This window comes from Capricornis sumatraensis, chromosome 3 (genome assembly GCF_032405125.1).
Source record: "Capricornis sumatraensis isolate serow.1 chromosome 3, serow.2, whole genome shotgun sequence".
Taxonomy (NCBI): domain Eukaryota; kingdom Metazoa; phylum Chordata; class Mammalia; order Artiodactyla; family Bovidae; genus Capricornis; species Capricornis sumatraensis.
In genome coordinates, this window is record NC_091071.1 from 21,034,585 (window position 1) to 21,051,485 (window position 16,901).

Here is a 16,901-nt window from a genome sequence, read left to right on the forward strand (position 1 = left end):
TGCCTGCAATCCCTGGACTTTAATTAAAGAACCAATGAATTCCCTTTTTAACTCAAATTCAAGTTAACTTGTGACCAAAAGACTGGTAAAAAGAGTTAGATAATAATCATTGCTTTGCCCCATAGCCTCAGATGAGATAATAAATATGAAAGTCCTGGGCTCCTCTGAGGAACTGCTATTCTAATGATCACTGGTCTTCTTATGGCAGCAAGAGGATGAGGCTGGAGTCTTGCCCTTGTCACTTACGGTAACAGCAATCTAGTCTAGTACCTTACCTCCCCAAGCCTCAATTTATTTACTTGTAAAATGGGATGATCATATTTCTCAGTGGTTATGAGAATTCAATGAAATAAAGACTTACAAAGTATACACTTGGCCTGGTGCCTGGCATGCGGTAAGTGTTTGATACAATACAGTCATTGTTTAAAGACAACAACAAATAATAGTGAGTGTGGTGACAACTACCACTGCTAATAATAACAGCCCTAGTCATGGTAGTAAGTGTGATAATTACCAAGAATTGTTGACTCCAGCCTGCAGACTCGGTCTGGCTCTGAGCTGGGAAACCTGGCTTCCCCCAGACTCGCCCCTCTCAGTCCTTAGCAATGCTGCCTTTGGCTGGAGTGGTGCGGCCCTCGTCTACAGGTGCCATTGAATGGGCACCGAAAGGGAGCACAGCTTGCCTTTCAGGCCAAGGACTCAGGTGTTCTAGGCCAGCAGGGCGGGGACGCCCTGGTCCCAGACTCTGAAGCCAGCACTCATTCACCACTAGGGCTGGCAGGTGACAGCAGGGCCCTGCAGTGGTCAACTGTCTGCAGCTGCCAGATCCCATTCGTTGATAATGCCTCCTGTTTCCTCTCTGGGAGGCCGATAGTATTGCCATGTTGTTGTTTAGTCGCTAAGTCATGTCTGACTCTTTTGCGATCCAATGGGCTGTAGCGCACCAGGCTATGGGTTGCCATCTTTAGCAATGAAAAACACAGGAAGCTCAGTTAAATTTGAATTTCAGAAAAACAATGATTTATTAGTATAATGTTGTTGCTCAGCTGCTAAGGCATGTCCGACTTTTTGCAACCCCCTGGATTGCAGCATGCCAGGCCTCCCTGTCCATATCTCCCAGAGTTTGCTCAAGTTCATGTCCAACGAATTGGTGATGCTATCCAACCATCTCATCCTCTGCCACCCTCTTCTCCTTTTGCCTGCAATCTTTCCCAGAATCAGAGTGTTTTCCAATGAGTCGTCTGTTTGCATCAGGAGGCCAAGATATTGGAGATTCAGCATCAGTCCTTCCAATAAGTATTCAGGGTTGACTTCCTTTAAGATTGACTGGGTTGTTTTCTTGATTATATTAGTACAATATGCCCTCAATATTACATGGATGTCTACTAAAAAGTTAATTTCCCTATCTAAATTTCCAGTTTTGGGCTTCTCTGGTGGTTCATTGTTTAAGAATCTGCTTGTAATGCAGGGACACCAGTGTGATCCCTGGTCCGGGAAGATCCCACACACCACAGGGTAGCTAAGCTAGTGCACCACAACTACACTGCCTGTGCTCTGGAGCCCTCGAGCTGCAACTGCTGAAGCCTGCTTGCCCTAGAGCCCATGCTCCACAGCAAGAGAAGCCACTGCAATGGGAAGCCCATGCACCATAATGAGGAGTAGCCCCTGCTTGCCCAAACTAGAGCAAGCCTGTGTGCACAGCAAAGACCCAGGCAGCCAAAAGTAAGTAAATATTTTTTTTAAAAAGTTCCAATTTTACTTATTTTCTCTGGAGCCCCTAGGAAGCATGTCCCCATCACCCTCAGACCATGTGATTCTGCGGAGGGGCCAAGGGGCCTTAGGTATGGGCAGGGTCTGATCAATTCCGGCAGCCTACCAACGGGGCACACTGATTGGTTCAGAGGCAGGCATGTGACTCAGTGACCAATGAGAGTCAGCCTGGGAGCTTGCTGAGACAATTGGGAAAGAGAGGCTCTCTCCTAGCTGGGTTTGCTAAGCTGGAGATGAGAGTTTGCAGTTGCAAATGGCCCTTTGCTGCTATAATGTAAGGTGAGCCTGCCTGGGAAGGCAGAGAGAACAGACATCATTTGAGCTGCTGGAGACGCTTGTGCTTAAGCCAGTTTTAAGATTTATCCCACCTTACCTCCTTCCCTTGCTCTCTTGGTTCTGGAAACCCAAAGAAATAAGTTGGACAACGTTGAAAAAGGCATAAAGCCACTTAAAGCTACTGTTGTGGCTTTCAGGGACAACTTGTCTTTCAGGGTCAAATTGTCTTTCAGGAACAACTTGAAGGAAACTTAATCACCAGCTTGGGCCTCTCCTTGGCCATGTCTGTGCTCTCAAGTCAGCACTGATGCCCTTCTGCCCCCCAGAGATGGATCAGGGCGCTCTGGATGCTCAGCCAGACTAAGAAGAAAACTAGACTCTATGTTTTCCACTTTTATTTTCCAGAACAAAACATGTGCCACCTGGCAAGACCCTGATGCCTGCTCTCCAGCAACTCTGCCCTCACTCAACCCATTCACTAGGTCAGCCGAGGCAGGAAGGAAAAGAAGGCTCCTTCTGGGGTCAGAGGGCACAGTGTGCCCACCTGCCTTCAACTTTGGGGCAGATGGTGACTGGCGCTGGGAGAGAAGTAGCCTGGCTCCAGGGGACGGTGCTTTGGGTCTCGGATCCCAGGCCAAGGGTCAGGTCAGGTTGGGGGTGTGGGCAGGAACACAGTTCCCATATCCATACCAGCACCGTGACCCCTTGGAGCCCTCAGCCTGGGGCTGGCCAAGAGCTGCCAGCCTCTCTGTAGAGGGACCTGGACCCTGGCCTTGGGCGATGTCTCAGCTGCTCAGGTCCGAATTCTTGGCCTGCCAGGAGGGGCAGGGCAGGCTCTAGATGGCATCCCCCTCGCTGTCAGACTCAATGACGTCCAGCGGCTGCAGGCGCAGGGAATCATAGTTGGGGGGTGGTGTGCCCGGGATGGGCGGGTTCTGCTCACGGCGGTAGGCCCCCGCGTCAGGGCCGGGCATGGCTGAGTCTAGCTGGAAGCCAAAGTTGGTGTGGGCCTCCACCAGCTCGGCCACAGTGGGCGGTGGGCCGTCGTAGCGAGCCTGGGCCCGCTTCTGCCGCACACTCTTGGCGAGGGCCACCAGCTTGATGATGGTGATCCACACGAAGTCGATGATGATCTCCCCGAACTCGATGAGGCAGAGCACCGAGCCCCCCATCCAGAAGCCGAACTGTCCGCCCAGGTTCGAGAGCAGCCAGACGATCTGCAGGGAGCAGGAGGTGAGGGCCTGGCCACAGATCTCTGCCTCAAGCCCAACCTCCGGCTTCCTGTGGGGTGAGTTGGTGGCCGGAAGGGGAGAAGAGGTGATCATCTCAGCCCAGGGAAGTAATCGGGGAGTGCCTATGGGACCTTCCTGCTTCCCTGGTGGCTCAGCAGTAAAGAATCCGCCTGCCAGTATTGTGTCCCAGTCCACCGGGTTGCAAAAAAGTTGAACACGACTGAGCAACTAAACAAGTAAGCAAGTGTTAATCTCTCAGTCATGCCCGACTCTTTGTGACCCCATTGACCGTAGCTTGCCAGGCTCCTCTGTCCATGGGATTTTCCAAGCAAGAATCCTGGAGTGGGTTGCCAGTTCCCTCTCCAGGGGATCTTCCAGACCCAGGGATCAAACCCAGGTCTCTCGCATTGCAGGCAGACGCTTTACCATCTGAGCCACCAGGGAAACCCATAAACAACGAGTTCAGTTCAGTTCAGTTGCTCAGTTGTGTCCAACTCTTCGCGACCCCATGAACCACAGCACGCCAGGCCTCCCTGTCTATCACCAACTCCCGGAGTCCACCCAGACCATTGAGTTGGTGATGCAAACAACAAGGGACCTTCCTAATTCCTCCGCTGGGCTCTGGATCCTCCCCACCCTCAGGCTGCAGGGTGGAGGGGCCGAAGGCAGGGCTGAGGTGTCAGGAGTCCCCCAGACTCACGTTGTTGGCTGCGGACTCTTCAATGGTGCGATAGTTGAATTCTTGGAAGTAGATATGGAGCTTGACAATCCCCTTCCTGCAGGAGGCAGCAAAGGGAACTGGTGCCCTCTCCCCAGCACACACACACACACACACACACACAGGAAAGGCACCCTCCTCTGGCCCAAGCTTCCCATGTGCCCACTCCCAGGAGTGGAGAGTCCAAACAAGAACCAGGAAGGGCCACGCTAGGCCTTGGGGCCACAAAAGGCATCTCTTCCCAGCACCCATTCCAGGCACCCCTTTCTGAACCAGTTCTCCAAAGGACCTGGGGGCCAAGACAGTGCTAAGGATCAGCTTGGGGCTCCCCTCACCCACTCCCAGTACAGTAGACTTGACATAGAGTCCTAGGCCTTGGCCCGCTGTCAGGGGACTCGGGGCAGGGAAGTGTGGCCAAGAGGGCTTTCCCCTTACACCTGATGGTCCTCAGAAAGGTTATTCTCTCTCATACCTCCAGCCTTCTGCCGGGACATCAGCGCCTCTTCCTATTTGTCTAAACAGTTACTACTCCTCCTTAGGGGATTAGCTCAAGGGTCACCTCCCTATACAGATCTCCCTTATCTCTCAGGAAGAAGGGGCCTCCTTCTCGGCTGGGCTCCCTGAGAAAGGGTACTGTGCAGACTCCCACCACCAAAGCCCTGTTCATGTATTTCTGTCCTCTAGACTCGAAGTTCTGGATAGAATGAAAGTTCCTGTCTTTCTTGTGCTCCATGCCTGGTTGTGTTGAATGGATGGAAAGATGCATGAATGGATGGAGGTTGGGTGGGTGGATCGATGAGTGGAAGAATGGAAGGATGGATGATGGAGGGTAAACGGATGGATGGATGCGAGTGGATAGATGGATGGGGAGACGATTGGAAGGATGGATGATGGACATATGGGTGGACAGGTTCAAGGATGAAAGGACCAGAGGGATGGATGGAAATGAACAGGTTGTCCTTTAGGAAATGGTAGGCTCTGAGCCCCCCTGGCTGGCCTCTCTCTCACTCCCAGTACTTCCTGCTCCAGGCTTGTTTCTGGATCTGACCAGTGTGAGAAGGTGTCTGAGCAGCTGCCCTGTGTCCAAGCCCCTCCCGCAAGGCTCTGGTTTCTCCTCTTTCCTGCCCTCCCTGGCCAGTCCAGACTCTGAGCTCACCTGCTCAAGGTGATATTGCTGCTTTGGTCCCGCTCCTGAGACAAGACGTGGAAAATCCAGTCCTGGAACCCAAAAAGGCAGCTGAGAACAACGGTGCCTGCAGCATCCCCTCCCAGGCATGGGCCCTGCTACCCGTGGGAGGCAGACCACAGCCCTGGGGACTGTGTGTGCACACAGGGAGAAAGGGGAAAGGCACTGGGTCTCCAGGCTCTTCCCCATAGGCCCGGCCTCCCTGCTTCAGTTCTTTCCCACCGCAGGCCCTTGCACTTGCTGTTCCCTCCGCCCAGGTCCTCCCCAGACCTGCGCAAAGGACGGTCTGTCCCATTCACTGCCGTGTCCTCCGCACAGTCCTTGGGGGACACGGGTGGAAGGAGGCGGGGCGGGAGTGGAGGAGAGGTTCCCAACAGCCTGCAGACCGCCGGCCACATCTGCCTCCCATCCGAAGCCGGGCGGCCAGGAGCTTGGCCGCCCCCCTGACTCACCTCGGAGGCCTCGGAAGGCCAGACGGCCATGGAGATGGTCATCTTGTACTGAGTGTCACTGGAAGACAGACGGCAGCCCATCGTCACTGTGCCCGCCCGCTGCGCCCCCCACACCCGCCCCCGCCCATCCCGTCTCGGTGGACTCACTTGCAGGACTCCTTACAGGCGTAGATGCAGGTCTCCCTCTGTGCCATGCTGATGCGCAGGGCCGAGTAGCAATGGGCTGGGTGGGAGGGGTGGGGGAGAGATTTTGAGCCAGGTTTTCTGCTTTGAGCCCCTGGCCACCCTCTGATCTCCTGGCCCTGAGCCACCCAAGGCCTGTGGTTAAGTTGAGTGGGGAGCGTTGTCTCGATCCAAACTCCCCTTGTCACAGAAAATCACCCACCCTAGGTGCCCCCTCTCCAGCCATTTGGCCCCAGCCTGGCCAGAGGGACCCCCTCCCCAGCGCCCCAGCCCCAGCCCAGGAGGATCAGAGCAGCTTTCCCTCCACCTGTCACCCTTGAGCCTGGCGGGGGTGGGCTAGGGCCAGCGGGTCACGTGCGGAGGGATGGGTATTGGAAGGGATAAAGTTCTCCCCTCCTGTCCATACATGTTGTTAGTTTTAAGAGGTGGTAGGACTCCCTCTGCCACTGACAACATCCATTGGTGTTTGGATGACACTGGCCCTGTGTGAGCCAGTAGGGGCTCCCCTTCTGGTGACTTCAGGTCTCAAGGACAAACTCTCTCCCGAATGTACATGTTTCACGCCTACACTTGAAGGCATCGGGGAGCTGCGCGTGGGGAGAACCAGGGCGAGAGGGGCCGTGGACGGTGAGGACTCATGGAGCCCCCCAGCCCCACTTGCAGTCACAGCCTTTTGTGGGCAGAGGCCCAGTGGGCTGGGGGGCCAGTCCCCGGGGGGCTCCCCGCTCACCCCAGTCTGGGAACTCCTGGTTGTTGCAGTATTTCCTCTTGTCGGGCAGCGGGTACAGGTAGTGGCCACAACCACATTCCTGAATCATGTGCTCCTGGAAGCAGGAACGAATGCAGGCCTGGGGGGTGGGAAGGGGCAGAGAGGGGGCAGACGTGAAGGTGACGTCCCCACCTCTGCCCAGGGGGACGGGGCCCAGGGGGACGGGGCCCAGGGGGCTGGGGCCCAGGGGGACGGGGCCCAGGGGGCTGGATGCCCAGGCCGGGGGGGTGGGAAGCGGCAGAGAGGGGGCAGACGTGAAGGTGACGTCCCCACCTCCGCCCAGGGGAACGGGGCCCAGGGGGCTGGATGCCCAGGCCGGGAGGGTGGGAAGCGGCAGAGAGGGGGCAGACGTGAAGGTGATGTCCCCACCTCCACCCAGGGGGACGGGGCCCAGGGGGCTGGATGCCCAGGCCGGGGGGGTGGGAAGGGGCAGAGAGGGGGCAGACGTGAAGGTGACGTCCCCACCTCCGCCCAGGGGGATGGGGCCCAGGGGGACGGGGCCCAAGGAGCTGGATGCCCAGGCCGGGAGGGTGGGAAGGGGCAGAGAGAGGGCAGACGTGAAGGTGACGTCCCCACCTCCGCCCAGGGGAACGGGGCCCAGGGGGCTGGATGCCCAAGCCGGGGGCTGGGGGAGCCGAGGAGGTGCCCCTCCCGTGGAGAAGGGTGGCGAGGTGACTAAGCTTCCTCCCCACTGCCCCCGAGGTGGGAGGTGGCTGTCCTTCCTTGCCTCTGTCCCCACAGAAGGACTCAAGCCAGAACCCGGCTCTCTGAGGCTGGCCCCACAGATGACACACAGAGAGGAGGCTTGTTCCAACCCTAAAGCTATCTCTCAGGGACTTCCCTCAATGGTTAGGACTCCATGATTTCACAGCAGGGAGCATGGGTTTGATCCCTGGTCAGGGAACTAAGATCCCAAATGTGTCCACCGTCTCCCCTCGACAACAAAAAATGGCTAACTCTTAAGAAAGCTCTTGTTACAAGGCTGCCAGCAGCCTTCCAAGCCATTTACATGGAAGGACCCAGAAGAGAAAGCAAGCAAGCTCGCTCTACGCTCCTTCATCTTGGAGGGAAACCCTCAAGGAAGGTGAGAAGGGTGATCCGAGTCCTCAGTGCAAAGGAGAGGAGGTGACCTTCTTTGGAATGTCCCCTGGTGGAGGCTGAGGGAAGCGGGGGAGTGGACCAGTCCCCTCTAGGCTGGATGAGATGAATCTATAATTTCTGGGTTTTCAGGTCAGACCTGGTTTCAGTCCACTCAGAAACGAGCTACGTGTTCCAGGGCCAGCCCTCCCCTCCAAGCCTCAGTTTATCCCTGTTGCTCCTCTAAGGCGGGGAGGTCAGCATGCCGTTGGGCACTTGGAGAATGGAAGCAGCCGCTCATCACAGCTCTCCTGCCCGGCTTCCCAAGTCCACCTCTGGAGGGCTTCCTGCTCCCACCCTTGCCCAGGAGCTCGCATCCTCTCCCCTGCTCTCCTGCCTGCTGCTTTCCAGGCCGTTGCATCCGGTGCTCCGTTCTCCCCTGTGAACCTGCAGGTTCCTCGTGGGAGGAAGTAGGGGTGGGCAGGGGGGTGGGTGGCAGAGGAAATGGCACAGCCAGGAGGAGGGGGTCTGGGGTGAGATCGGGGGCAGTGGGTCAGCAGGGAGCTCTGGGCCAAGTGTCCGACATTCACCCAGACCTCACTGTCTTACCTGGAAGGTAGGGGCCCTCTCCAGGGTGGGCTAGGGCAGGCCCAGGGCTGGCAGGCAGAGCGCCCGACCAGGGCCTGGGGCTTTGCCAAGGTCTCTGTCCAGACTGGTGATGGCACTGGACAAAATGAGATCTGAGGTTTCTCTGGAATGGGGTTTCCAGGGCTGGGGCCTGATGCCTTTGTGGCCTCCTTCTCTGTGTTCCCACCAGCCCCCACACCCCCGGCTGCCTTATCTGTCCATCTGTCCCTCCAGAGGCTTGAAGACTCCTCAAGCTCTCCATCGCAGGCAGAAGCCCCCCAAGACAGGAGGGTCAGAGTGAGCGGTGCCTGGGGTCAACTGGATAGAGTGGGCAGCGGGGATGGTGGATTTCCGTGACTAAGACGAAAGGGAAAACCACACCCTGCTTGGGGCTCTCAGACATGGAGCCAGGCACTGGGCTGCCCCGCAGCCATCCTGTGTCCTCATCCACCAAGGCAGACTGGACTGGGAGAGAAAAGTGTCATTGTGAGCGGTCACTTTGGTCACCTTTGCAAAAAGTCAGTCTATCCTCTCCTCTGGGGCCAGGTCTGAGGCCAGGCCTTGTGGGCTGACCTTGCAGATCAGGATAAGAGGTAAGTAAGCCCCAGCTGCAGCAGAGGGGATTAAGGCCAGATACAAAGAGGGACTTAGGAACACTGATGAGGCATTTGGACTAGGGTCTATAAACCCCAATTTCCTCATTCTTAATAATAGCATCTACATCTTGGTATTGTTATGAGGATTAAATTATTTATATATATATAATGTATATATAGGATATACATATGTAAAATATATATATATGTAAAGCACCTGGAACAGATAGCACATGATAACCCTGCTATTATTAGTATACTATAATAATAATGGTATAGTATAATAAATGCTGCTGCTGCTGCTAAGTCACTTCAATTGTGTCTGACTCTGTGTGACCCCATAGATGGCAGCCCACCAGGCTTCCCCATCCCTGGGATTCTCCAGGCAAGAACACTAGAGTGGGTTGCCATTTCCTTCTCCAATGCAGGAAAGTGAAAAGTGAAAGGGAAGTCGCTCAGTCGTGTCTGACTCTTCGCAACCCCATGGACTGCAGCCTACCAGGCTCCTCCGTCCATGGGATTTTCCGGGCAAGGGTACTGGAGTGGGGTGCCACTGCCTTCTCCAAGTATAATAAATAGCATATACAATAAATGCTGTTAATACCATATTAATATATACTAACAATAATTAATAATTATTATTAGAATATTATTGCTTCATATGGGTACTGAAAGGATCAAATGATGGTTTAATCCATGTAAATCCTTAGTACACACAAGAGTTCTTTTTGGGAAACCCCAGAGCAAGATCCCCAAGGCCACACCTGCCAAGCAAGGACAAGAAGTGGCCAGCCCCAGGCCCTGGTGAGAACCAGGACTAGACTGGCTCCCTAGCCTCCAGGGAACCCTGTGGTCCCAAAGACCCAGCAGAGCCAGCCTTGCTGGGACCAGCTTTCCCAGACACCTCAGGCCTCAGGCCACCGCTGTCCCACCTGGATGGAGTAGGTCGTGTTGTAGCTGCTGTAGAGGTTTTGGATGGGGACGTCAGAGCCGTTCTTGGTGCACTGGCTGTAGGGCTCGCCCTTGCGCTGCAGCTTGTCCTGTGTGAGAGGTTGTTTGTGGGGACCCCTGATCACCCCTAGGGACCCCCCTCTGTTCCTCCCTCCCATCCAGCAAGCGGGCCTAGGGGATGCTCAGAGGGGCTGGAGGGCTGACACCCCAGCAGGGGCCAGGGGTGCGGGGCACTCATCTTCCCCCAAGTGTGGGGCCCACTGGGGTTCCAGGCAGAAGGTGAGGAGGTGGGGGGTTCCAGGGCTTGGGGAGGCATGGAGCTCCTCTCAGGCCCCGGGAGGTGGGCGCTGGGCAGACAGCCTGCAGGCATACCACGAGCACCCCGATGGATGTCTCCATCCCCGCCATGGCGTAGATGCCCTCTTCCTTGATGAAGGGGTATGACCTCTGCTCATGAAGCATCAGCCGGGCACCGGCCGTAGATGTGAGGAAGGGGACATAGTCTTCCTGGCCCATGTCCAGGATCAGTTTTAGGCCTGAGGGGAAGATGAGGCGGAGGGCAGCCTGAGCTGGCTCCCCAAGGCTGAGGGCAGACCCGCCACCCACTGGTCCCAGCTCCCACTAGCCAAGGGAAGGCCAGGGTCTACGCAGGAAGCTGGCTCCACTTTACGAAAACCCGGACTTCTTGCCTTCTCTGAGGCCCACTTCCTAGTCTGAGCCAGCACGGTCTCCACTCTGGGCTCCGCCTGCCCCATCTCTACTCCATGGCCTCTTCCACAGGGCAGGTAGATCTAAGGCTGCAGCCCAAGCGGCCTTGCCTCTCGTCTCCAGGATCCTCATTCTCTCTGCTCATCCCCTCAGCTGCCATGCTCCTTCTTACTGCTGGGCCTTCATCAGGCTGTCTTCTCTTTGGAAGGCTGTCTCCAGCCTCACCTTGCACCTAGAAACTCCTGCTCTTCCTTCAGGCCTCAGTCCAAGTATCACTTCCTCCAGAAGCCTTCCCTGACTATCTAGACTGGGTCTCGGGATCTCTGTCATATTCTCTCCTTGTCCTGGAACTCGCCTTCCAAGTACCTGTCTCATTTTTGAAATTTTTCTTTTATTATCTGTCTTCCTTCCCCACTCCACTGTTCTCTTCTTGAAGGTGGAGACAAGACCCAATATTTTATGAATCATGGCAGGGGGTGCTTCCCAGGTGGTGCCAGTGGTAAAGAACCTGTCTGCCAATGCAGGAGATGCAAGAGATGTGGGTTTGATCCCTGTGTTGGGAAGATCCCCAGGGGAAGGAAATGGCAACCCACTCCAGTATTCTTACTTGGAAGTTTCCATGGACAGGGGACCCTGGCAAGCTACTGTCCATGGGGTCACAGAGAATTGGACACAACTGAGACAAGCAAGAAGAAAGGACTGGGCAGGACAAGAAGCCTAGCATTTATTGAGCGTTTGCTGCATACTGAGTGCTAGGCTCAGGGCTTTATATTCATGATCTCAATGAGGCTTATAAGAGGCATATGAGATAGGTACAATTATTGTCCCCATTTTACAGATGAGGAAACTGAGCCCCAAAGAGAGTAAGGGACCTTGTCATAGGTCACTCAATGAGGAAGTGGAAGTAGCCTTGATCTTAATCATCAGTCATCACTAGAGAGTGAGCTAGCTGGCATCTCTGTGATGCCGTGTCCTTAGGGGCTCAGGGGTGGGTGAAGTGTTGGCAGCCCACCCACACCCCTCTAGACCAGTAGCTCTGACAGTTGCTGAATGACACCTACCTTTGGATGCCTGGGGAGCTCAGAACCTAAGGGTGGGGAGGAAGGATTTGCTCCCCAAGGCCTGGCGCACATACTGAGTCCACCAGCTGCTCCCAGGATGAGCAGCTTCTGCCATCCACCGCTTCCCTCTTCCTCACTTCTGTTTACTACTTCACCTTTTCTCTGTCTCTCACGAACTGCACAGAAACGAGGCTGACAATAAGGGCTCTGCCCCAGGCTAAGTATGTGATCATGGGAAAGTCACTTAAAACGTCTCAGAACATCTGCATTTAGTGAGAGTTTGCTGCCGGCCAGGCTCAGAGGCAAGGCCACTTGCTCTGTGCTCCGAGGTCTACCTGCCTTAGGCCAGGATGATGCGATGGGGTCTGCACCATATGCTCTGCTGTGTGCAATATGGGGAAACGAGAGCTTCAAGAAGTTAAGTCTCGGTTCAGCATCACCCGGGGGTAAATGGTGGGGCTGGGACTCCCCCTGGCCACGGAAGCCTGTGCTCTCAGCCACTGCTTCCTCGCTTTGCTCATCAGCAGAAGGGGCGCACCAGTCACTCAGTACCCAGGGATTTTTGCACATTGGGTTGGGGGACAGCTGAGAAGGCACCTGGCCCTGCCCTGGGGTACCCCGTAGACGCTGCTCCTCTGCATGCCGGCCCCTGGCTAAACTCGGTCCTGTCCCTCAACAGCTGATGGTGTGTGTGCTTGGTGATCACTCAATCATGTCTGACTCTTTGCAACCCCATGGACTGTAGCCCACCAGGCTCCTCTGTCCATGGGATCCTCCAGGCAAAATAGTAGAGTGAGTTGCCATTTCCTACTCCAGGGGATCCTCCCAACCCAGGGATTGAACCCACAAGCCTCCTACATCTCCTGCACTGGACAGGTGGATTCTTTACCACTGCGCCACCTGGCTGATGGCAATTTGGTCTTTCATCCTCACATGATAGGATTTAAAACCTCATGGCTCTGGCTCCAGGACAGACTTACCAAACTCAGTTCCAGGGTTGGCTGAAGGGAGGGCCTTCTCCGTCATGCCCCAGTTGAAGATGTAACAGTTGCCATAATCAGGATGGAAGATGGGTGTGAAGTTCCTGAAAAAAATACCGTCAGCTGGAGGCCAGGGCCCATCCCCATCCCAACTGATGTCACCCCAACTGCCACCCCCGGGTGTGCTCAGAGAGGCTCAGGAACGGAGAGGTGAGCGATAGGTCATTCTGTCCATTCCCCTGTATCTATGCACCCACCAGAGAGGAGATTCCCAGACTCTCTTGGGAAAGAGGGGGTTCTCTGGGGGTAGGAGCCAGGCTCTCTGGCTTAGTCATGAAGTATGAAAAAGAAGTTGCTTTTTGTTTCTTTCTTTTTTTTTTTTTTTTGAGGTTAATTTGTGCTTTTATCTGCCAGTATAATTTAACTACAGTGGCCTGTGAACTTTTTTGATCTAAAAATATATTTTACATCACAATCCAACAAACATATACACATACATAAGATGTATACATATATAAAAGTGAAACAAAAGTTTTGTCAAAAACATCTGCCCTGAGGGTTATTTATTTATTTATTTTTTGAGACCCGGAAAAGAAAGCTTCTTTGATGTTTTCAGCTGCCTCATCTACAGGGTCTTGTAAGCCATGTGGTCATTTAAATGGTGACCCCCGAAAAGAGATGTCCACATCCTAACCCCAGGGACCTGTGAATGTGACCTTAATTGGAGAAGGGATCTTCGCAGGCACAGTTAAGGATTTTGAGGTGAGATTAACTGGTTTTATCACGTGGGCCCTAAATCTACCCACAAGTGTCCTTAAAGAGTCAGCAGAGGAGTCACAGAGAAGGTCACATGAAGACAGAGGCTGAGACTGAAAGGTAGAAAGACGGAAGTCAAGGAATGCTGGAGCGCACCGGCCCCCCCCTCCCCGCCATACCGCCACACCGCCACGCCGCCCCCTGCCCCCCCCCGCCCCGACATGCTAGAAGCGGCAAGAAAGGCTTGTCCCCTGGAGACTTGGGAGGGAGCCTGGTCCTGCTAACACCTTGATTTCTGACTTCAAGCTTCCTCTGTGAAAGCATACACTTCTGTTGCTTTAAACCATCCACTTTGTGGTCATTCGTTGCAGCAGCCACAAGAAACTAATACAGACAACGTGAGTGAGTGGGCCGCTCCAGGCAACGTTTGCTCCAAGGAGCTGGCCGAATCCGGACGGGTGGGCTTGTCTGGAAGCCCTGGGAACTCAGGCAAGGAGGGAAGAAGATGGAGATGGGGGGTTAGAGGGGGATGTGAATCAGGACGGGGTGCAAGCAGAGGTCAGGAAAGAGAGAACTTCACAGTGAGGCGTGAGCCTATCTAGGGTCCTGTTTTACATCAGGGGAATGTTTCCAAGAAACTATTCGATAACTGAACAATAGCACAAAATATTATTATAAAGATACGGAAAAGTGACAGAATAATATCAGTTTCAAATAATTTGGTTCAGTTTTTTTCTATATGGAACTTTTCAAACATAAAAAGTTGAGAGAACAAAGCCCACTACCAGCTTCAACAATCCCCTAGTCAGCTGTTTCATCTCTCCCTATCCCTATTCAAGGTAATCTCAGATGTTATAATTTTATCTGTAAACATTTCTATATGTCTATAAGTAAGAACGCTTTGTGTGTGTGTGTGTGTGTGTGTGTGTGTGTGTGTGTGTGTGTGCAGGCCTCTCTACTTATGCATAGGCTCTCTAGTTGAGATCTTAGTTCCCCTCTAGAGAACCCATACCCCCTGCATTGGAAGATGGATGCTTAACCACTGGACTTCCAGGGGAGTCCCCATAAGAACTGCTAAAACACCACTACTACCAGGTTAAACATAACTGATAAAAATTCCTTAATATTATTATACATTCAATTTATATTGTCTCATAGAGGTCAATTTTGGTTTTACAATTTATTGGTTTAAATTAGGATCCAAACGACATTGACATGTGATTGGTTGATATGCCTTTTAAATCTCCTTTAATCTATGGCTTCCTTCAACTGACTTTTTTGGTTGTAAAATAGCTGTTAAGTTCGGGTTTCATCAAGCTAGTAACTGAAGAGAGAGTGATACAATTAGAGGGTCATCATTTTGTTCCCTGATTTTGGGGGTTTTGGGCAACATGCACCGGTGGTGACCAATGCTGTGTGTCCTGATGGAAGGGCACAGGCTGCCCAGGAAGTGGCCTTGCCAAAAACAAAACAACCACAACACCCAGCTCTTAACAGGATCGAACATCTGTCTCTAACTACCGTTTACAGCAAATACTGGAGACAGAGGACCAAGTTCAAAGATACCACAAAAAGTCAATCTGCAAAATCCAGACTCCAAAAAATAAATAACCCAGTGTTTTCAACAAATAAATTATGAGACAGGGAAAGGGAGGTAACCTTCAGATTGAAAGCAACTTCAAAGACTTGGTTCTATTCCCAACCTGTGGACTTTAATTGGATCCTCATTCAAACAAGCAAACCCAAAGTCTGACACTGACGGGACTGAACACCACTGGATAGATGAAGTAATGAGGAATCACCCATCGTTTCTCTTTTAAGGTGGCGAAACGGTATTGTGCCTCTGCCAAAAGTCTTTCTCTTTGAAGTTACATTCTACACACCATGTAGATGAAAAGGATATGATGTCTTGGATTTGCTTTAACCACAGGATGAGAATCACACTTATTGGATCTGGGTGGTGGGTCCACGTGAGTTCCTCACATCCTGTCCTATGTGTATGTTCTCAAGTCCCCATGTGTGCCAAGTCACTTCAGTTGTGTTCAACTCTGTGCTGCCCCATGGACTGCAGCCTGCCAGCCTCCTCTGTCCTTGGAATTGTCCAGGCAAGAATACTGGGGCGGGTTGCCATTCCCTTCTCCAGGGGATCTTCCCAACCCAGGGACTGGGATGGAACCCACGCCCCTTAAGTCTCCTGCATTGGCAGGTGGGTTCTTTACCAGTAGCACCACCTGGGAAGCCCAATTTCAAGTCTGCATAGAAAATAGCATTTAAGGGGACTTCCCTTGTGGTCCAGTGATTAAAACTCCACACTCCCAATGCAGGGAGCCTGGGTTCAAACCCTGGTCAAGGACCTAGATCTCACATGATGCAACTAAGAGTTTGCATGCCACAATGAAGAGACCCGGCATGCCGAGACTAAGGATCCCACATGCAGCACCAAAGATCTAAGATCCTGAGTGCCACAAACTAAGACCCATGGAGCTAAATATATATATATACATTTTAAATGGAACTAGCATTTAAAATGTCTTCGGATGTTTTTACATGGTTTTCTGTTGTTTTATTAAAAACAGGAGGGAATGGGGCTTGGTACATCAGATACTGCAGAAACATACCTGAAATGCTACACTTTCTAAGCTTTCTGTTCCACAGCATTTACTGAGCAAATTTCCCCAGACCATGCTGAAGATTTCTGTGTATGTTCTTTCGTTTAGTTCTTGCAATAACTCCATGAGGTCAGCAGGTATTTGTCCCCATGTTCGGATTAGGAAGCCATTTCCTGTCTCTTTGGTCTCACCCTCTGTGCCAGCCAAATCAGGTGGGTCCAGGGCAGGTGGTGAAACCCGATCCAGGAGCTGACTGTGCCTGACATGCACGTGAGAGGCTTCCTCAGCCTCTGAGCTGAGGTGTCCTCCACCGTGAAAGACAATCTGCATTTCTCATCCAACACTTATTGAGTCATGCACTGGGCTCGGGACACGGAGGCCAGCAAGACAGTCCTGCACTTGAAGCTCATGGCGTGGGAGAGACCACAGACTGGGGTCGTGGCAATTCTCTTTCCTGCCCGTCTCCTCCACCTCTAAGGCGCCCACCCTGGTCCAGGGCCGCCAGCTCCCCCCATCCCGATTCCTGCAGGAGCCTCTGCCTCCACTCTTGCTGTCTTACAATCTTCCTCCTGCACAGCGGTCAGGGCAACTGCTTAAACTGTGAATCACAGGCTTCCCTTTGGTTCAGTGGCCAGGACTCTGCCTTCCGATGGAAGGGGTGTGGGCTCTATCGCTGGTTGAAGAGCTAAGATCCCACATAGCTTGCAGCCAAAAAAAGCAATACTGTAACAAATTCAATAAAAACTTAAAAAATAGTCCACATCCAAAAAAAAAAAAAAAAAAAACAATTGTGAATCAGCCTGTAGCACGCCCCTCTTAGAACCTTCCAGAAGCTCCTTGCTGCTCTCAGAATAAAATGCAAATGCCCCACTTGGCTTCCTCCCCCTTGTTCATTATACTCCAGAGACACTCCATGTTGTCTTCAAATTCAAGGCCCACTGCTCCTTGTG

The 16,901-nt window shown here is 53.1% G+C and overlaps 1 protein-coding gene across 1 annotated transcript in view; it reads right to left on the reverse strand.

Annotated features, from left to right (window-relative positions):
* Positions 1–2,638: 2,638 nt before the first annotated feature.
* Positions 2,639–16,901, reverse strand: part of SCNN1B (sodium channel epithelial 1 subunit beta) — a 73,130-nt gene continuing 58,867 nt past the window's right edge. Inside the window, exons 5-13 of the mRNA XM_068967921.1 lie at positions 12,587–12,690; positions 10,210–10,373; positions 9,819–9,926; positions 6,548–6,665; positions 5,782–5,857; positions 5,635–5,692; positions 5,153–5,214; positions 3,979–4,054; positions 2,639–3,263 (exon numbers count right to left, since the gene is read on the reverse strand). Of these exons, the coding sequence (XP_068824022.1) occupies positions 2,883–3,263; positions 3,979–4,054; positions 5,153–5,214; positions 5,635–5,692; positions 5,782–5,857; positions 6,548–6,665; positions 9,819–9,926; positions 10,210–10,373; positions 12,587–12,690 (1,147 nt within the window). The 3' untranslated portion in view covers positions 2,639–2,882. The remainder of the gene's footprint in view (positions 3,264–3,978; positions 4,055–5,152; positions 5,215–5,634; positions 5,693–5,781; positions 5,858–6,547; positions 6,666–9,818; positions 9,927–10,209; positions 10,374–12,586; positions 12,691–16,901) is intronic.